The sequence below is a fragment of the Gymnoscopelus braueri genome, assembly GCF_963280865.1.
Source record: "Gymnoscopelus braueri genome assembly, chromosome: 19".
Lineage (NCBI taxonomy): Eukaryota > Metazoa > Chordata > Actinopteri > Myctophiformes > Myctophidae > Gymnoscopelus > Gymnoscopelus braueri.
The window spans coordinates 33,622,864-33,645,016 of NC_137621.1; the positions used below are offsets into that span (position 1 = coordinate 33,622,864).

At 42.0% G+C, this 22,153-nt stretch overlaps 1 protein-coding gene across 5 annotated transcripts in view; it reads right to left on the reverse strand.

Moving 5' to 3' along the window:
• Positions 1-22,153, reverse strand: part of numb (NUMB endocytic adaptor protein) — a 69,189-nt gene that overhangs the window by 6,688 nt on the left and 40,348 nt on the right. For 4 of the 5 annotated variants that reach the window (XM_080414981.1, XM_080414977.1, XM_080414978.1 and 1 more), the window contains 5 exons: positions 18,860-18,934; positions 3,655-3,687; positions 2,814-2,888; positions 1,363-1,503; positions 871-1,075 (listed from right to left, as the gene is read on the reverse strand). In XM_080414981.1, coding sequence (XP_080271107.1) covers positions 871-1,075; positions 1,363-1,503; positions 2,814-2,888; positions 3,655-3,687; positions 18,860-18,934 — 529 coding nt within the window. The remainder of the gene's footprint in view (positions 1-870; positions 1,076-1,362; positions 1,504-2,813; positions 2,889-3,654; positions 3,688-18,859; positions 18,935-22,153) is intronic. The other variant, XM_080414980.1, reaches the window with a different exon arrangement.

Sequence of the window (22,153 nt, forward strand, 5' to 3'; positions counted from 1 at the left end):
GCATACATCTTAACACAGGTGGCCCCAGTGGGTTTTAATCCCTAGCTGAGGCTGCTCAGTCACACTCCTAGCCTAACCTTGAGCTACACAAAAACCTTTCACCCAGAAAGTAAGAGGACACATTAACTCTTTCACTGCCAAGAGTATTTTCATAAAGTACTCCCCCAGTGCCAGCGATTTGCGTGTTTTTAAATTTTTTAATGTTGTAATTTTTCACTCAAATAAATTCTCTGATTGCGGTTTTAAACACATAGGACAGTTGTACCAGCAGAGAGCAGCAAATCGACACATTGAGCACCTCGCTGACTCGCTCGCCCCCTCCCAAACAGGCTCACGTCACATCCGGTCATGAACCGGATGTGGCATTTTCGACAATCCCTGATCGGCCTTAAAATGATGTGATACACGACTACGATGACTGTTCGTCACCCAGACTATAGAAAATAGAAGTGGAGCTCTGCGTTCGTTTTTTATACCGTGTGAAAAAACTTGACTTTCCCTATTCTGGCCGAAAATGACCGCGGGAAAAAAAAAGAGAACCGGAAACGGAATCTGCGTCATGAAACCGGAACCCAATGAGTCTGAAGGAATCAGAAAGTGAAAGTGATCATGAAAAATAAACAGAATAGCGTGACCACAGTAAAAAGTAAAAACTCAGGATTTCTCGTTCTGGCAGGGAGGGTATTCAGAGAAAACTCGGGATAACTCGGGGCTTGGCACTGAGAGAGTTAATACAGATCATCCACTGATTCATAAAAGCACAAATTTAGACCTTTCTCAGCTAGTATGTATTATTTATTAAGAACATAGCACTACTAGGAAGTGGTACCATAAAAACAAAGACCTGTATAAACACGCAAACATGCAGACCTTTCTTGGCATCCTGTAGCTGCCTCATGACCTCCTCCCTCTCGGCTGCCTCAGTTGCCGTGGTGACGCGGAAGGAGCCCTCGCGGGTGAAGGTTGTTCGGTTGGCATCGAAGGTGGCTGTCACACCGCACTCCTTCTCTCGCTTCTGCTTGCGCTCCAGACAGGCAGCAAAGGCACAACCCACCGCATGGCTCAGACGCTCACCCTGAGGAAGGACAGAAAAACAACCAACATCCATCCCATCAGGTCTTGCCGTAAACGTTACAATTTGTACTATTCATTGTAAATGTATCCAAAGGGTACTTTTTTTAAATAGCAATATATATTAGAATGGAATCAATAAATGGCAAAACAAAGCATGGCAATCATGTTTTGTTTTGCTGTATTGCATTTTGTTGTGATGCAATGCATCATATTCCACTCCATTCTAAATATATGCTCTTCTATTCCAACTACTACACAGTAGCAATGTTCTGTGTTTTGGGTTCTCACCGAGTCTTTGATGGCCATGAAACAGTGGCAGATCCAGCGTCGTGTGGTTCCATCTCTGCAGATGTAGGAGAACGCCCGCTCAAAGTTCCGGTCTGGAGCGCAGAACGACACCTTCTCTATTGTCTGATCAAGGATCAGATCCTGCAGGAGGAGTACATTTACAGTTATCTTGTTAACTCTCTCAGTGCCAATGAAATAAAAAAAATTGTTCATACTGTGCCAGCAATTTTTTGCTGGCACAGTAAAAAAAAAGTGCTTAGGAAGCGAGATACAGCCTTTTTCAGTTATAAGTTAAACAAAGAGTGGATGGAGCTGCAAATCTTCAGATAATGATATCTTGGGTTCTGAACATTTTTTTCCAAAACAAAAACTAAAAAAAATTCAAAACTCGGGATTTCTCGTTTTGGCACTGAGGGCATTCAGAAAAAACTCGGGATATCTCGTTGTGTGGCACTGAGAGAGTTAACATTACAATTAAAATGTTGGCATTTAACAGACGTTCTTATCCAGAGTTACAATACGCAAGGTAAATAATCACATACATAGAATGCAGAGAGAGCAGTATAGCGTCTCAAGAAACTAGGATACCAGGTAAAATATGAACCTGGCATCTGTCTAAATAATAATAATCTAAATTACATTCTTAACATTTGTGGTCAAGAAAAACAAACCTAAGAAACAAAACATGAGAAGGAGTGACAAAGATGTCTGCATAGCTATATCTTGGTCAGCCGCTAGCATCAATCGAGAGAGAAGGTGGCAAGGAGGTGAGGTGGAGTCTGAAGAGGTGAGTCTTCAGAATACGGCTGAAAATTGGGAGTGGGTCTGCAGTTCTGACTGCAATGGAGAGTTAATTCCACAGTTTGGGAGCCAAGAGGGAGAAGAGTCTAGGATGTGTGGAGCATTGTCCCGGGCATTTTAGGGAAGGTTCAGACAGCCGTCCTGTGTTAGCTGATCTGAGTGAGCGGGAGGGGTTGTAGGGTTGGATCAGGCCTTGAAGGTATGGGGGTGCTGTGCCTTTGGTTGCCTGGAGTACAATGACAGCACCTAGTCATTTGACTAATCAAAAGTGCCATGTAGTACCAACTCACTTCCAACAGATGGCACTCTAACATTGAATTTATACTTCTGATGTACTTTTGCAGGTGCAGCGGAGTCCAAATTTCATCAGAGGAGGAAGCTTGGGAGCTTCACTAGACCACAATGACACAATTCACTTTCCCGTATGAACTGCATCAACCAAGTTAAGAAACACTTCCTCTTTAGTAAAAACCTCTAAAACCTCATGTACTTCCTGTCTGTTTTCTGTGTTTGGACATACAAGTAAAACACGCTAAGTTCTCAAATATATAGATAAAAGTAAAGAAAAATATGAACAATATTCAGGCTTCTTTGACTCATTGATACTGAGACTACTGTTGGGGCGGGCACATGCATTCAGCGTTCATTACCTTTGTTTTGTCATCTACAACGCGGAGGCCATCTGCTGATACCCACAACACAGCACGAACCGCTTTCTTCCCAGCCTGAAGAAAAAACACACAGGGAGGAGAGAGACTGACCAGTGAGAAACCCAAAGATGGATCAAAGACCAGTCTCTCCACTAACCCCAAAAAAGGGACTGACCTTTAACCCACGTTCTTACATACCTATTAAATAATACACGCACAACACGCAAACACAAACACACACACTCTCTCACGGCACCTGGAAACAAGAGGAAAAGGCACCATGTGTGAGAGCTTCCAAAGGAAGAAGTGAAGAAGACCGAAGTCGTGAGTAGGTGTTTCCAGTGTTGCCGTGTGACCGAGAACCCAAAATGTAACGAAGGAAAGCAGAGGGATGATGTGAACACAGGCATGATGAAAGGAAGTGGACAATGGTGGCCAGTGTGTTAAAACAACGAGGATAATGACAACAGCACGCTCAAACACAGACAACACTTATTCAACACAAACTGCTCATTGTTCCATTCCAGCTCCGTGGAAGAGCAGCTGATGGGAGAAAGGGCGCGCCCAGACGTCCAAACACACACACAGACACACACACAGTGCCCTACCATTATCCCACCCCACCTGTTCATACACACACGCACACACACGTACAGTGTTTGTCTCCGTTTCAGGACAAATCCAAAGTAACCCCACCCCCAAGAGTGTGTCTCTCTTCCCGCTTTCAGAGGTTGTGATCAAAAGGGTGAAGTGAGACATGAGAAGTGAAATAAATAAAATAAAATAAAAGAAGAGAAAAGAACAGAAGCACACACTCAGACGCACACAAAACAGAACTTACTTTTGAAAAGAAGCCTTTGAAGAATTTCCTGTCCTGGAAGTGGAAATTGATAAGGGGGAGGGTGAGGAGAAGGGGTCGGGGTGGGAGGATTGGGGGAAGGAACAAGGTATGGAGAGGTTACCGATGATGTTCTTACAAAATGTACCGAGGAGGAGCCCAAGCGGAGGGTGTTTGGATTCGATTGGGGTCGAGGTGGAAGAGAAGCTGGGTCATGTGAGTGGATGAGTTGGTAAACGATTGAGTGAATGATTGGGCGAGTGAGTGAGTGAGTGAGTGAGTGAGTGAGTGAGTGAGTGAGTGAGTAATGGATGCGATCAAATGGGATGGCATGGGATGGGGGGAGTGGGATGGTGGGTATCAACACAATTTCCAGATTAACAGCGAGGGTGATAGGTGATCTTACAGCCAGTATCATCATCACAAGGATTGGTGCTTGTTAGTTCTACCACACTGCAAACCACTGGACCACCAGACATTACACCCCAATGCCCCTTCCCCAACACCATCACTCCCCAAGATAGTTCCACTGCTTTCCCTGCAGAGCTGCTGCCTCACAAACACACATTCTCCCCCGCCTGGGAGCGTATCAGATTCAAACACCCTATGATACATGACTACAGGATTCCCACGGCTGTGTCATCAGAGCCCTTCTGGATAGGGGAGATAAGGCTGAGATTCAGGTGGGAGTAGCGGGGAGGACGTGGAGGTGGGAGTGGATGATAATCCTAAATCCCTTTTTTCTTCCCTCACCTCAGATGCCCGAGAGACCAAGATGATTTGACGATTGTTCGGTCGACAGAAAACGGATTTCCCACAGAGAATACAGACTAAGATGGCTTGACCCATGCATCAGCTTAGTGAATGAGGCTGATGAGTCGGATTCATTGTTAAATAAAGTTAAGTCTGACAATCATGGCCTGGTTCTCTGCTCAGGCTGCACAATTAACACTGTAGCAGTACATGCTTACATTTCACGTCCTATGACAATTGAGAATACAATAAACAATGGAACATTTCATACATGTATGCCCACTGTACTTTAAGACAGTCCAGATGTTCATCAAAACAGACTGCAGCAGTTGGACTATGGAGTCAGTCCAGTGACTTGCATTCATTGCTGAATGGCACGAGTCACAGAGAGGGGTCAAGCTTATGTCACTGCCAGCTGTACGGCCAAACATGAACTTATCTTTTCTTAGCAGGCAGTGTTGGTAGTTGTGCAAGTGTATTTTGGCCTACAGGTGGCACTAGAGAAAAGGCCATAGGGTCAACAAAATAAGAAGGGTTTATCCTCTGAGGACCAGCCAGTAGTTTACGAAATATAGTTTGGTACCAAAGTGTTGGACGAATGGACGGAAAAACATTACAGTACTGGGCCATGGCGGAGGAGATGATATTCAGTATAGCCTGTTAATTTATGATTTAACGTGTTCCCAGCATTTAGACATTCACACCAATTTGTAAGTAGCGTTAGTGTGTATGTGAACCAGTCATGCAGGCTAGGGCCGAGCTCACTCAGCTACAGTCAGTTAGTCAGACTAAGTTGAGGTTAAGCCTATTGCTCTAATGTGTTAAGACAACCAGAATGGGACGGAAGTGTGGGAACAAGGAGGGACATTCAGAGGTTTTTCACAGGATCCTCACAATAACATAAACCTGCTCAAAAGACAAAACAAAAGTAAAAACAAAACCAAAAAATGACAAGAAATGAAGCCAAAAAGAAAATGCAACATTAAGTAAATAAGTATATATATATATATATATATATATATATATATATATATATATATATATATATATATATATATATATATATATATATACACACACACACACATCTATATATATATACATATGTATATATATATATATATATATATATATATATACACACACACACACACACACACACATATATACACATATACTGGGTGTCGGGCTGTATAGGAAGAAATATAGATACGTAGATAATAGAGGATAGTTGGAAGTAGAAAGGACAGGTTCTAGGTGTTGACAGATCAGGGATGAAGAGTAAAAGGTAAAGTAAATATCAAACAAGAAGCTAACATTTTGTCACCTGCCCTGTTTTCCTTCAACATTCAAGTAAGGCTTATACCAAGGGAGTAACTCTAAATTGCATCTTCGTGTAACAGCACCAGTATTAGTAACTTGTACAGGGAATCACAAAAGGCACCTGCCTGTTCTGTCATTCTGCCAGCCCACACCTACAGCCACTGACAAAACTTTACCGGCATTTGGCAAATCGCTGGTGTCAGTTTTCACACCCTACACATCCGTAGAATACATAACGGTGACAGCCCTCATGCCTTGTGCAACATCCGTTACAGAGGATGTCTTCTTGGGCAACATCTGACAAAGCTTATGCCAATCAAAATAAGAAAACACAAGCCAGAGCCTTCTACTTTTAAGCTTAGTCATCATAGTTGGGTGCACTGCAGGGACCTGATTTTATTTGACAGGTTGTCTGAGAATCCTAAAACCAAGCTGCCTCAAGGAACAGTGGTGGGAGGAGGAGGTTTGAAAAAGTTAAAATACTAGTACTCTGAAGAGTACTCAGAAAGTTTGTCAAAACATTTATGGTTATGAACAATTTATCCCATGTTCATAAAATCATATAAATATACCAACGTTTTAAAAACAACCAATTGCCAATAGAAGCTAGGCACCAGCCAATAATAAACAAACAAACAAACAATTTACCAGTGTGTTTAACTGGTGAGAATGAAAACACCTTTTATACGATGGGTTACTATAATAGTTTCTCTGAGAACCATTATTTCAGATACAACTAAACACATGATGTCAAGTGAGGTCATCTGGGTGTTGACCATTCAAACAGAATTTAAACCAGAACGCAAACAAACCACTGTACATTTAGACAGTTTGTACACTGGACCAGCCACTTTGGCAGGTGATCAACACTAATGCCAATATGTCTGGGGAAATAGTAAGAGTGCCTCAGGAATTTTGGCATCCACCAGTCTCTGTGAGCGATGGATGTACAACTTCCTGCCTGTTACCAATACAAACTAAATACCATTGGGTTTGATGGCATCTCAAAAGCCGCTTTTCCATCACAGCTTAAGCACGACACTGTCCAGTACAGTCCAGAACCGCACCGCACCGCTTCAAAATGTCTTGCGTTTCCATTGCACAAAAGTCCCCACTCGCAAAATCCCCACCCTCCCCTCCCCTCCCGAAGGAAATCAACGCCCCTTTCTTTAACACACCAACTTAGCCTCAGGCTACAGGGTTAGCCTAAATGCTAGCGTGCTTCCTCAGAGCTAGTTTGGCTCTTAAGTTATTATTTGGCCATGTTCACCCTGACTTTAATCTTCGCTATTGTTGGGAAGACCTGTGTGGTGTCTAAACACGTTGCCATCACTTATATAAAAAACATTATTAGCGTGTATCGTCGCACATTCATTGTTGCCAGGTTTAGCAGAAAAAAATAAGCAATCAGGTCTATGAAAACAATCCCAAAAGAAAATAGCGAGATATACAAACTCACAACGCGTAGCGATGCGACGCATTGTGAGTGTGTGCATCTGCTATTTAAAAAATATATATACATATATAATGTTGACAAATACATATTAATTTGGGGGTCCTTGACATGAAAATGTTTAAGAACCACTGGTTTCAACAACATATGGAAACAAGCCCCAAATAATCAACTACATTTTAGAAACAAGCAGTGGTGGAAAAAGTACTCAAATGTTTTACTTAAGTAAAAGTATCAATCCGAAGCATCTACAAGTGAAAGTCTGGAATTACTTGAGTAAAAGTACAAAAACTATTGGTATCAAAATGTACTTAAGGTACCTTAAGTAAGTACTAAAATGTTTGAAAATAGCAGATCTACAATGATGCGATGCGTTGTGAGCTTGTAGATCGGCTATTTTCAAATAGCCTAGGTATAAAATAGGGCTTAAGTGGTTAATGTATGTTTTATAATGTAATCATTTATATCTGAAAAGTAACTAGTAACTAGTAACTAATACGTTTTCAGATAATTGTAGTGGAGTAAAAGTACTACCAATATTTACAAGCAACTTTACAGAAAAATAAGCCCAATGTCGCTTATAATAAGTGGACATGGCAACACTGCTACCGTAGTGTTTACATTTTACAGAGACCTGAGTGGACAGACACAGCTGTGAGCCGACCAATCAGTAGCAGTCACAGCTTTAGCCCCGCTTAGCCCAGCTCAGACCTACCCAAGACTGGGTACTTTTTAGGCACCAGTTTAGTACCACTTACACACCACTCTAACCACTTCATTGTAGTGGAAACCGTTGCTGTGGTGGGCGGTGTGGGGTGGGGCTAGGTAAGTCCATGTATATGGAAAGCCGCCTATATAGGCACCCTACCCAGATTTCAATATGAACTAGACGCGTCGCAATTCAGGGCAATTGCAGAGTGTGGTTGCACCGACGCTAGTCGCGGGTCGCTGCCGCCGGGACTCGAGGAATACGCTGGGAGGAATACCGTCGGAGGCTGTTCCAATTACATTGTCACGTAACTCCTGAGATCACTTGCGTTTCATTTTGAGAGGATTGATCCCCCCAAAATAAGGTTTTTGCATCAAACGGTTACATTTTGAGCATTTGTGGCGCCCCCTATGGATCAAAGTGGAAATTCTTTTGGGGATTTGTTGAGTAAACCACACTTGACATGTGATTCAAATTTGGGATTGACTGGACGTTTCGTTCGTGATTTGTGGTCTTTTTTGTAAAACGGGCCCCTCCCGCTAACTTTGGAAGCCATTTACGGACGAACGGTATGGACTATCAAAATTCTGTTTCGGTCCAGATTATCGCATGGGTCCAGAGATCATGTGTACCAGTTTTTGTGAAATTTGGACGAAATATATGGGAGGAGGAGCTAAAAGTGTGTTTTGAAGAAAATTCAAAATGGCGGAAAATCTATCCTGACGCAAATGGGCGTGGCCTATATGGGGAGATGCGTCATGACCCAAGGAATCTAGGGGAAAATAAATTTTGATTTTACGACCTACGGTTCAAGAGTTATAGGCCAAAACGTAAAGGGGACTGTTATAGCGCCACCATGTGGCCGATTAGTGTAATTATTATATCAATAATTTCGGACTAAATTAGGAACCTCCCCTCCAAATCTGGTAACTCTAGCTCTTACGGTTTCTGAGAAAAAAATACTTGAATTTGAGTTTTTGCACTTTTCCATTAAAGTGGATGGGGAAATTTAATGCACTAATAAATCAACATCAATAAAACTATGCAACCAATCTCTTAGCCTTATACAAGCACACGATTCCCGGTGAGGCCGGTCATTTTGACATATGGCACTAAATTGGGAAAAATAAACTGTGGGAGGAGAGACGATCTAAACTATTGTTTATATACAATAATAATAATAATAATAAAGCCGGAGGATTACTATAGTCTGGTTGCCCTGTTAGGGCAACCACACTAATAAAGTGTGAGGATTACTATAGTCTGGTTGCCCTGTTAGGGCAACCACACTAATAAAGTGTGAGGATTACTATAGTCTGGTTGCCCTGTTAGGGCAACCACACTAATAATGATAATTTAAAATACTTATTATTATAATAAACCACAAAAGGCAGGTAGATTCCTCCCAGGAAATGTCAAATGTTTCCTAAACAAAACAAAAAAACATTTAATTAAAAATAAATATCAATTAAATAATAAAAGTCATTGAATTATAAAATACAAATTATTTATTTGTCCAAATCAAGTCACAGGCTTTTAGATTTTTTTGTAGGGCCCTCCCACTAATTGTGCAAGCCAATTACATTGTCACATGTCATCAGAGATCATGTGTAACCTAATGGAGTGGATTGGTCCAAAAATAACAATGTTTTTGCATCAAACGGTTACATTTTGTGCATTTGTGGCGCCCCCTACAGATCAAAGTGGAAATGCTTTTGTAGTTTCGTTGAGTAAACCACCCTCGACATGTGATTCAAATTTGGGATTGACTGGACGTTTCGTTCGTGATTTGTGGTCTTTTTTGTAAAACGGGCCCCTTCCGCTAACTTTGGAAGCCATTTACGGACGAACGGTATGGACTATCAAAATGCCGTTTGGATATGTTTATTGCATGGGTCCAGAGATCATGTATACTGATTTTTGTTAAATTTGGACAAAATATATGGGAGGAGGAGCTAAAAGTGTGTTTTGAAGAAAATTCAAAATGGCGGAAAATCTATCCTGACGCAAATGGGCGTGGCCTATATGGGGAGATGCGTCATGACCCAAGGAATCTAGGGGAAAATAAATTTTGATTTTACGACCTACGGTTCAAGAGTTATAGGCCAAAACGTAAAGGGGACTGTTATAGCGCCACCATGTGGCCGATTAGTGTAATTATTATATCAATAATTTCGGACTAAATTAGGAACCTCCCCTCCAAATCTGGTAACTCTAGCTCTTACGGTTTCTGAGAAAAAAATACTTGAATTTGAGTTTTTGCACTTTTCCATTAAAGTGGATGGGGAAATTTAATGCACTAATAAATCAACATCAATAAAACTATGCAACCAATCTCTTAGCCTTATACAAGCACACGATTCCCGGTGAGGCCGGTCATTTTGACATATGGCACTAAATTGGGAAAAATAAACTGTGGGAGGAGAGACGATCTAAACTATTGTTTATATACAATAATAATAATAATAATAAAGCCGGAGGATTACTATAGTCTGGTTGCCCTGTTAGGGCAACCACACTAATAAAGTGTGAGGATTACTATAGTCTGGTTGCCCTGTTAGGGCAACCACACTAATAAAGTGTGAGGATTACTATAGTCTGGTTGCCCTGTTAGGGCAACCACACTAATAATGATAATTTAAAATACTTATTATTATAATAAACCACAAAAGGCAGGTAGATTCCTCCCAGGAAATGTCAAATGTTTCCTAAACAAAACAAAAAAACATTTAATTAAAAATAAATATCAATTAAATAATAAAAGTCATTGAATTATAAAATACAAATTATTTATTTGTCCAAATCAAGTCACAGGCTTTTAGATTTTTTTGTAGGGCCCTCCCACTAATTGTGCAAGCCAATTACATTGTCACATGTCATCAGAGATCATGTGTAACCTAATGGAGTGGATTGGTCCAAAAATAACAATGTTTTTGCATCAAACGGTTACATTTTGTGCATTTGTGGCGCCCCCTACAGATCAAAGTGGAAATGCTTTTGTAGTTTCGTTGAGTAAACCACCCTCGACATGTGATTCAAATTTGGGATTGACTGGACGTTTCGTTCGTGATTTGTGGTCTTTTTTGTAAAACGGGCCCCTTCCGCTAACTTTGGAAGCCATTTACGGACGAACGGTATGGACTATCAAAATGCCGTTTGGATATGTTTATTGCATGGGTCCAGAGATCATGTATACTGATTTTTGTTAAATTTGGACAAAATATATGGGAGGAGGAGCTAAAAGTGTGTTTTGAAGAAAATTCAAAATGGCGGAAAATCTATCCTGACGCAAATGGGCGTGGCCTATATGGGGAGATGCGTCATGACCCAAGGAATCTAGGGGAAAATAAATTTTGATTTTACGACCTACGGTTCAAGAGTTATAGGCCAAAACGTAAAGGGGACTGTTATAGCGCCACCATGTGGCCGATTAGTGTAATTATTATATCAATAATTTCGGACTAAATTAGGAACCTCCCCTCCAAATCTGGTAACTCTAGCTCTTACGGTTTCTGAGAAAAAAATACTTGAATTTGAGTTTTTGCACTTTTCCATTAAAGTGGATGGGGAAATTTAATGCACTAATAAATCAACATCAATAAAACTATGCAACCAATCTCTTAGCCTTATACAAGCACACGATTCCCGGTGAGGCCGGTCATTTTGACATATGGCACTAAATTGGGAAAAATAAACTGTGGGAGGAGAGACGATCTAAACTATTGTTTATATACAATAATAATAATAACTAGACGCGTCGCAATTCAGGGCAATTGCAAAGTGTGGTTGCGCCGGTCGCAGGTCGCCGCCACCCGGACTTGAGGAATACGCTTGGAGGAATACCATCGGAGGCCGTGTGACGTGCCATTCGAATTTGGTGCTGATTGGATCCTGCGTTCGTGATACATGGCGTTTTGATTTGAAGAAATAGGCCCCTCCCACTAAAATAAATAAGCCCCTCCCACAAATGTAGCGGGCCAATGACATTGTCATTACACTCCTGAGATCACCTGCTTTTCAATTTGAGAGGAGTGATCCCCCCAAAAATCATGTTTTTGCATCAAACGGTTACGTTTTGCACAGTTGTGGCGCCCCCTATGGGTCAAAGTTGAAATGCTTTTGGGGATTCGTTGAGTAAACCACCCTCGACATGTGATTCAAATTTGGGATTGATTGGACGTTTTGTTCGTGATGTTTGGCATTTTTGGTAAAACGGGCCCCTCCCACTAACTTTGGAAGCCAATTACGGACGAACGGTAAAGACTATCAAAATGCCGTTTGGACAGGTTTATTGCATGGGTCCATAGATCACGTGTACCGATTTTTGTGAGATTTGGAAAAAATCTGTAGGAAAAGGTGCAAAAAGTGTGTTTTGAAGAAAATTCAAAATGGCGGAAAATCTATCCTGACGCAAATGGGCGTGGCCTATATGGGGAGATGCGTAGTGACCCAAGGAATCTAGGGGGAAAAAGATTTTTATTTAACGACCTACGGTTAAAGAGTTAGAGGCCAAAACGTAAAGGGGGCTTTTATAGCGCCACCATGAGGCCGACTGGTGTAATAATTTTTCTGATAATTTCGGACTAAATTATAAACCTCCCCTCCAAGTCGTGTAACTCTAGCCCTTACCGTTTCTGAGAAAAAAATACTTGAAATCTAGTTTTTAAATTTTCCCATTTTCCATTAAAGTGGATGGGGAAATTTAATTCACTAATAAATTAATATCAATTAAACTATGCAACCAATCTCTTAGCAAAATACAAGCACACGATTCCCGGTCAAGCCGGTCATTTTGACGTATGGCACAACATTGGGGGATAAAAACTGTGGGAGGAGTAGCACGGCAAAGTTTTTCAGTTTCTCTATAACAATAGTTTGGTTGCCCTGTTAGGGCAACCACACTAATAATAAAGCCGGAGGATTACTATAGTCTGGTTGCCCTGTTAGGGCAACCACACTAATAAAGTGTGAGGATTACTATAGTCTGGTTGCCCTGTTAGGGCAACCACACTAATAAAGTGTGAGGATTACTATAGTCTGGTTGCCCTGTTAGGGCAACCACACTAATAATGATAATTTAAAATACTTATTATTATAATAAACCACAAAAGGCAGGTAGATTCCTCCCAGGAAATGTCAAATGTTTCCTAAACAAAACAAAAAAACATTTAATTAAAAATAAATATCAATTAAATAATAAAAGTCATTGAATTATAAAATACAAATTATTTATTTGTCCAAATCAAGTCACAGGCTTTTAGATTTTTTTGTAGGGCCCTCCCACTAATTGTGCAAGCCAATTACATTGTCACATGTCATCAGAGATCATGTGTAACCTAATGGAGTGGATTGGTCCAAAAATAACAATGTTTTTGCATCAAACGGTTACATTTTGTGCATTTGTGGCGCCCCCTACAGATCAAAGTGGAAATGCTTTTGTAGTTTCGTTGAGTAAACCACCCTCGACATGTGATTCAAATTTGGGATTGACTGGACGTTTCGTTCGTGATTTGTGGTCTTTTTTGTAAAACGGGCCCCTTCCGCTAACTTTGGAAGCCATTTACGGACGAACGGTATGGACTATCAAAATGCCGTTTGGATATGTTTATTGCATGGGTCCAGAGATCATGTATACTGATTTTTGTTAAATTTGGACAAAATATATGGGAGGAGGAGCTAAAAGTGTGTTTTGAAGAAAATTCAAAATGGCGGAAAATCTATCCTGACGCAAATGGGCGTGGCCTATATGGGGAGATGCGTCATGACCCAAGGAATCTAGGGGAAAATAAATTTTGATTTTACGACCTACGGTTCAAGAGTTATAGGCCAAAACGTAAAGGGGACTGTTATAGCGCCACCATGTGGCCGATTAGTGTAATTATTATATCAATAATTTCGGACTAAATTAGGAACCTCCCCTCCAAATCTGGTAACTCTAGCTCTTACGGTTTCTGAGAAAAAAATACTTGAATTTGAGTTTTTGCACTTTTCCATTAAAGTGGATGGGGAAATTTAATGCACTAATAAATCAACATCAATAAAACTATGCAACCAATCTCTTAGCCTTATACAAGCACACGATTCCCGGTGAGGCCGGTCATTTTGACATATGGCACTAAATTGGGAAAAATAAACTGTGGGAGGAGAGACGATCTAAACTATTGTTTATATACAATAATAATAATAATAATAAAGCCGGAGGATTACTATAGTCTGGTTGCCCTGTTAGGGCAACCACACTAACTACACTGCTCTACGGTTATGCGCTGGAAACAACAGGAGAACAATAGAATTGTTCTGGTTTTTTTTTTTCCTTTCTGAAACAGATTCCGATACATAGTGCCTCATTTGTCAATACTAGTGGTAGCAACCTGACCCCCCCCCCCCCCCACCAAGGGGGAAAAAAAATTAAACCCTTTGTATATCAAGAATAAATACATACAAAGAATGAATGGCATTTTGACAATGACATTTTGCAAGCTCTGACTACCTTTACACTCGCACGTGTTGTTTGCCTGTGTAGCGTAAATGAGCCATCGTCGCGTGACAAAGTATGTGATATCTGATCAGTGCTTAGACTTGTGTACTTGCCGATACCCGATCCAGAATTTAAGGCTTTATCGGAGGAATTTCCAAAACTGGTATCATATTGAAACAACTCTAAGGAGAACAATACACTCAACACAGAGTACACCTCCAACACTGGGCCCAGGGCCAGTGGTAACAGGAAGTGACATCATGATGACAACATAAAAAAAGAAAAGAGGGCAGCCTGGAGGCTGGTGGTGCCGCAGTGCAGCTTCCATCTCCTCCAGCACCTCCCCTCTGAGTCACGGGTCATGGAGCTGTGAGAAAGCCCTCATTACAGTCCTGAGGCTGCCAGGAGGAGAACAGCTAAACAGAGTACTGAACTCTGCCATCAACGTCTCACATGCAACATATAAACATCTGAGCTGACAGCGAGACCACCAACATGTAGCCTCCTGCACACGCAAGAAAAGTTGAACACATGCAACATAGGTGATTATTCCTTTCTTCGAACACATTGCTCAGGGCGCTAGAGAGAGACCTCAATCACTTCTCCCAGCCTTGCAGCATCAATTGATGCTGTGAGACCGCAAGGTTGTGTTTTTGATGCTGCGCCTGCTGTTTGCCAATGCCAGAGTCTGTTTTATGCACTGTTACCAATACAAATTAAATTATTTTGGCTGTGATTACTTCTCTTCTACATGGGGGAGGCCACCATGAGCCAGAGAGCAACAGAAGAACAATACTCCAAACAGAATACACAATACACCTCCTTCGCGCACACCATCTCCATCCCCAGCTTTTCTATGCACCTCAATCCCCCTACCCCACCTCACATCCTGCTCATCTCCCTCATTAACCAATTCACACTCATCTATGTCCCCTGACAATGCTTTGCTATTTTCTCCAAATCTCCCTGACAAACTTCATACCACAGCCTCTCTCTCCCACAGCTCTGTCACATTTTACTCTGCTGCCCCATAACAGCAGCTGATGCCTCAGGGCTTCGAGGATGATTCTTCTTGAGAACTGCCTCCCTTTCACCGGCTTCAACAGTTACTCGGCATGTGACAATGTGGAGGCCTTTTTGCTTTGTTTTTTAATCCTGGGTGATTTGGTCAGTCATTCCTAGAACCAAAATAGTTGTGGTAGAATTAGACACCTGCCACCAGGGGGCAGTCCTACACTCAGGACCAATGGGGATTTAAAGAGTTTCCTGGTGCATGCTGTCAGGTGAGCCTGCAGGTAAAACTGTCACCTCCATTGACAGGGTTCAGCATGGTCACATGGGCCAAGGTACTGTAGCATGTTGACTTTGGCCATAATAGAGTAATGGGATGACATGAAGAGGGCAACTGTTTTATGCCCCGTCATGGTGGCGGGCACATCCTGAAAATTAACTGGATGACTACATTTATTTTTAGAAAAGAACAAGACCCCCAAACAATGCTGATTATGTGCCAAAATGACAAGCTCATCAGACACAAAGACATACCAGCGTTTAACTGATGGTAAGTGATAATTTCTCAAAAACACTATAACAAAACCCAGACACCTACTTTGAATAAAGTGATTGATGAAAAATGCATAATTCATTTACCACCATGTAGCTTGTGTGTGGCTGATGTTTTTCTGACCCATATAAACACAGTTTCATGAAGTTACGCCAATGCTGCCATACAGATGAGCTTGTGGGCAAGGACAGGACGAGGAGGAGGAGGAGGAGGAGGAGTAGGAGGAGAAGGACCGTGGTTAAAGGAAGGTTCCGGAGGAGGAAATGTCATTAGGAGCGGTAGGGGTCAGGGAGTCGCTGTCTGGCAGGGGGAGAAGAGACGGGGAGCTGCTGGGTGCTCCGTCTCGTGCTCTGTGTTACAGGGAGCGTAACTCAATAATATATCAGGGCCTCCGGCACTGTGTTCATGATGTGACCCGAGTCAGTGTGCTGCGCTGTGTTGTGAGTTTTGCCTTGACCCTGTGTGTGGGTATCCACCCCTGCGTAGTGCGTACATGTGTCGACACCGTTTACACAGTATGTGAATAGTTTGTTGTTCTTCTCTGTCTGTAGCCTACGTGTGTGTGTGTTACATCTGATTTTGAACTTGTGCGATACAAATGGCACATATGCAGGCAGCCAGTGTGAGTGTGACACACAGCGCATTCCTGTAACTGGATGTCTGTCAAACCATATCATGGTGAGCTCTCAGCCAGCCCAGCACCGGATTAAGATCAAACAAGGTCTGTGTCAATCTCTAGGCCAACAGGCAACAGGTACAACCAAGACAATACATTCCTCAGTGTTGATGTAACTCAGATTGTAAAAATGGACCTCAGAGGTCAATGAAGCATTTTTATACTCGAGAGTTAAATTAACACTTTGACTGTGCATCCTGTTCCAGGGCTCAAACCCAGGTATAAATACAGCAGCATACTTCTTGCCTTGCCGAAGCTGTTTTCGGCAGTGTGATTGGTCAGAAATGCAAGGTTCTTATGAGTTATTCTGTTTTATTGCTGTATTCAGATCGAGGTGGCAAAATCATCATTCCAGCGCTGTATAAAGTGGCCGGGATCTAATATTCAGAACTGAGTATAAAACAATTTAGTCCGCAGAGAACAAGCCGAAAAAAGATCGACTTCTTTTGAAGCATGCTACCAGCTTAAGTCATCTTAAGAAAATTAAGACAACCCTGATCATGCTGGGCGGGGGCCACAGGGAGTACAAAGCTATCAAGTGAGCAGGCTTAAGCAGCAGAGCCACTTAACAGAAGCAAATAGCTCTGTTGTATCTAGCCACAACCTAAGTACATTAAACTATTGTTTCTTTCTTTTCCTCCATTCATGTGTATTTCACTGTCTGCTAAAATGTGTACTGTGTCTTCAATGGCTTCTATTTATTCTCGTCTTGTTGAGCACTTTGTTTGAGACGTTTTGAAGAGTAAAAGACAAACGATTAAAGTGGAAACATTAACTTATTCTCATAATGAAAAACATGAATTAAAATTCTCAATTTCAATATGCAGGAGTACACATCATACTCTAGTCTAAACATGATACTGGTCCCCAGTAGCTCAAGTGGCCCTTCATAAGCTCAATGGGGCAGAACATGCAATTCATACAAGTACAGCTAGGGCTTCACATCCTGCTGGTGCAACCCAAACTAAAAATACAGTATATGAAGTACTCTTCAAGGGCTCTTTGGATTAAAACCCCCATCAAAAGCTAGTATGTCCTGTTGTGAACAATTGAGAGAAAACCCTTTGTCCTTAGGAAAGGAACAGACTAAAGATGTCTGACCTGAGACGAGTCATCCTCCACTGTTAAGTTAAAATAAAGTGACTCACTGGGCAGACAATGACATGTGTGGTATTATCTTTTCATTATTATATGGCCCTGATAGTTGCACACTGTGCCACTACCAATGATCAGTTGTGTTGCTGGTGGATCTCAGTAATGTAAGCTTATTATTCTGTTACACTATCAAATCATGTCGGATAAGAGCTCAATGCTTAAAATATTAAATGGACTCTCAGAAGGGTTCTCAGGTCAGGGTCTAAATTTAAATGGAACTTCACTTTTATCCCGTAATTCAGCGAACACTAAGAACGATACCACAAGTGTACCGTGATGCCAGTAATCCTGTCATGTGGTGGACCCAACCACAAACATGCCCGCTGTCCCACTTCAGGCCCTGACTTTTAAAGGAACGCTGACATAAGACGCCCAGTGCCGCTCGTCCGCAGTGGATTTTATGACCTGGGTGGAGCCAGAAGAAACAAACTGACGACATGGAACACAAAATGCTCCCAATGGTTTCCTCTTTTCCCAACGCTGGAATTTGCTTTAGTGTGTGTGTGTCTCTAACTCCTGCGGAACCCACAGCGGCCGGCAGGAAGTACGTGTTGGCCTATCGGCTTGGAGTCCAAAGGAACGGATGACAGCGAGACAAGTGGTAAGAGAAAGAGAGATGAATGGGATAGGAGTGAGAGATGGAGTTAAATACAGACACTGACAGAGATGAATAGGTGCATAGAGAGACCTAGAAATACAGACACAGGCAGATGGACAGATGGAGAGAGCGAGAGTGAAAAGAATCAGGGCAGACCCTGGAACCTCTGGAGGATGACTAAAAGACCTCCAGCGACATTCAGGACTTTCATGTTCAGTAGACGACAGGACAGGAATAAATAGGAGTCTCACTGCGAGGAAACACACCTACAGTGAGCACGATGACAGATGAATGACTACCAACGCAGAGGAAACACGAGCAGTGTGTGGAATGTAGGGGGGGGGGGGGGGGGACATGGAAGTTCCTAGAGTGAAAAGGGAACGGAAGAGAGGATAATAGAAGAGAAAGGAGGAGGGGGTGTGAACTTAAGAGGCCAGGGCTTTAAGCCATAGACCCTAGAGGAGCAGCCAACACAGAGGCTCCGTAGTCGATCACCTACCGTCTTGAGCCGCTTGACAGCATCCTCGCAGATGTGCATGCCCCTGGACTCATCCACCTCCACATGGCCCAGGTACTGCAGGGACACAGAGAAAGCAGAGGCTAAGTGAGAAAATGTTCTGTGATTAGCCTTTGAAGTTTGAATTGGGCTAAGCAAACTAAAAAATACTTAAATAAATAAACAAACATGGTGTTCATCCAGATCCCGTAGCCACAAAGATCTTCATGTGGTCATACCTTACAGTTTTATTGGCCACAAGATCAGGAACTCGTGGGCACGTCAAATCTTATGCCAAGACAGAACTAACCAAAACACGCTAGGTCAACCCTTCTCTTATGAAGAACATAAACTGGATTTGCCTCAATCTCCTCTGCTGCTGGACTAAAACATACAGAAAGGACAGTGAGTGATGCTGTAGACTAGAGAAACCCTTTTCCTGTGATTAGCCTTGGATGTTAAGATGTTATTTCATTTTGAACTCCCCACCCCAATTAAGGTATCCTAAAAAGATGATCATGAAAATTGATAATGAAACATAATCTCAACACACTTGTGGCTGTGCTATACTGTGAACACTGATGTGGAGACCTACAATCATAGCACACGCCAAAATCTAATAGGATATAGCAGTGGTTTTAAAATTCTTTGTGTCCGAGGCAAACCAATGGGTATGTCAAAATCTCCAGGCACACCTACTGTATATTCATTATCACTTCTCCTTAAAAAAGGTGTTCCCTTGTGTGTGTGTGTGTGGGGGGGGGGAGGGGGGTCATAATAAAATCTCAAATTAAAAATACATTTAACATATTCGCCTATGCCAAAAATAGGTTTGCCAGGTAGAAAGTGGTTAAAACAAATGTGGGTTTAAAATTTGTCTCTGGTTTCTCTTGTATTATTAATGCTCAAATATAAGATGTTTCTACATCATATAGGCCAGCACTGTTGTCCAGTGATGATATGCTACCTCCCCCTTTGCTATAAACTGTTTTAGAGAGTAAAGTGAAGTGGAAAAGCCACTTTCTTAAAAATACATTTTTCAAAAAACTACTTTAAAAAACAAAAAAAGCTCTCAGCTACACGATAGGGAGACAGGAAACCAGCGCTACAGTATTAAAGGAGAATTTTGGACTACGTTTTTCTTACCTTTTCTATGACGTTATATTTTAGGATGAATGGTACAGTAGAAAAATTTCATAACTCGATCCCGGGTCCACCACAGCTTAAAACGTGCGCGGATAGGCCTTGCGTTAGATCGCATATTTTAATAGCTTTTTTCCCCCTTTTTTTTTGCTGAGATCTGACGTTCATAGTGACAGAACACTGTAAAAAAAAAAAAAAAAAACTGAAGTCGCGCTAGACGAGATTGAAATCTCGAGATTTCAATCTCGTCTAGCGAGACTTCGTTTTTTTTTTTTTGCATAGTGTTCTGTCACTATGAATGTCAGATCTCACAAAAAAAAAGAGAAAGAAAACCCGGGATCGAGTTATGAAATGTTTCTACTGTACCATTCATCCTAAGATATCATAACGTCATAGAAAAGGTAAGAAAAACTTAGTCCATAATTCTCCTTTAATGCTGTTACTCAACATCTGATGTCACAATGATGCCCTTCAGCTGTTAACCCAAGGTAAAAAAGGTGAATGAGAGTTGAATAATAATAATAATTATAATAATAATAAACTTTATTTGTATAGCACCTTTCATGACATGAAATGCAGCTCAAAGTGCTTTACAGAGCAAGAATACAATTACAGAAAAAGTACAACTAATTTAACAATAAAGCAAAAAAGAAATGCAAAAGCATAAAACATTCAAATAAAAGCAAAAAAGAATCAGGCAAAACAGTGACATACGGTAAACCAAAACCTGAAATCCTTGAACCTCCTTGAGAAGTCACACTAGTGACAATCAGAGGGACGTGAGCTCCCTGACAAGAGCATGAGAGAGCATGTGTATACACAAGGAAAAAGACAACATGGGGGGAGGGCAGGGATGATAAGGCTGTGATTGAACCAGTTTTCCTTCCTGTCCTCCGCCCTGGTCCAAGGCCAGGTCAACATGAGACACAGACTCCTGTCACCTCCTTTGGACCCGACATCTACCTACTGGAACCATAGCCGGGTCAGTTCTAACATACTCCCAAAGAATCATTTGAAAATGGCCTTACACCCAAGGACCGGCTGTAACAGAATGAACGGAAGCGGGAGCGTACCCTCCTCCAGTCCTAAACCTCCATCCACCCTTCTGGCCTCCCATGAAAAACGTGTGAAACGCCCCTCTGTGTGTCACTCCAGAGTCATGTCCCTTGACCTCCCCAACGATCCCGTGGGACAGAGGCCGGCCAGGCAGACGGGTGCCGGGTGGGCGTGGGGGGTTGAGGTCAGTGCTGGTAGGCGGGTCTTGTATTGTGTGTGTGTGAGCATAGGGCCAGGGAGGAAGTCCTAACCCTTTTCCTTACTGAGCACACAGAGCGGCGAGCGGCTCTGACCCCCGCCCGACCCCCCCCACCCCCCCCTGGCGCTCCAGGCGCTATTTTGAGAGACAGTGACGTCATATAGGTGAGTCACATTGTCGACCTGCAGGGGCATACACATAATGCATGCACAGGCAGACAGACTCACACATACACAAACAGCTTCTACATATGTATGCTCTTACAAAAGAACATACACAAAGACACAGTGTGTGACTGTGTATGTCAGGTTAAACACACACAAGCATACACAACAATATAGGCATACACACATGGACATACAAATGCACGAAAAGCCTACACTCACAGTAAAGTCCTCAGAGTTAATTTATCAATTTGTAACTCTCGGTGTGTACAAATGCAACCAAATGGATCCGTTCCGTTGTACACCCTTAAGTTAAATTAACACTCAGGATTTTACAGTGTAAACACACACACACACACACAGAGTCCTGTGGACAGAGCTGACACATGGTGAGGAGGTACTAATGGGGATGAACTGAGGTGACTTTAAGCATAATCGTTGCTGCCGTGCAGAAACCTCTTATCTCCATATTTCATTTTTTCCCCCCCGCAAATTAACGCCCTGCTTGATTATACTACAGCGTCACACAAAAGTAGGCGCAGATCGGTGCGTTTTGAGCTTGTAGATCTGCTACTTTTGAATCCTGAAAATCCTGTTTTGGACATATGAGGTTTCCACCTGACAGAGACGATATGATGGAGGGCGTGGGACTATCACAACAACAAGACTATCACACACGCCACAGTCCTCCGATGTGCTGCAACCAGCTCCCTGCCACATTAATTATTATAGAGC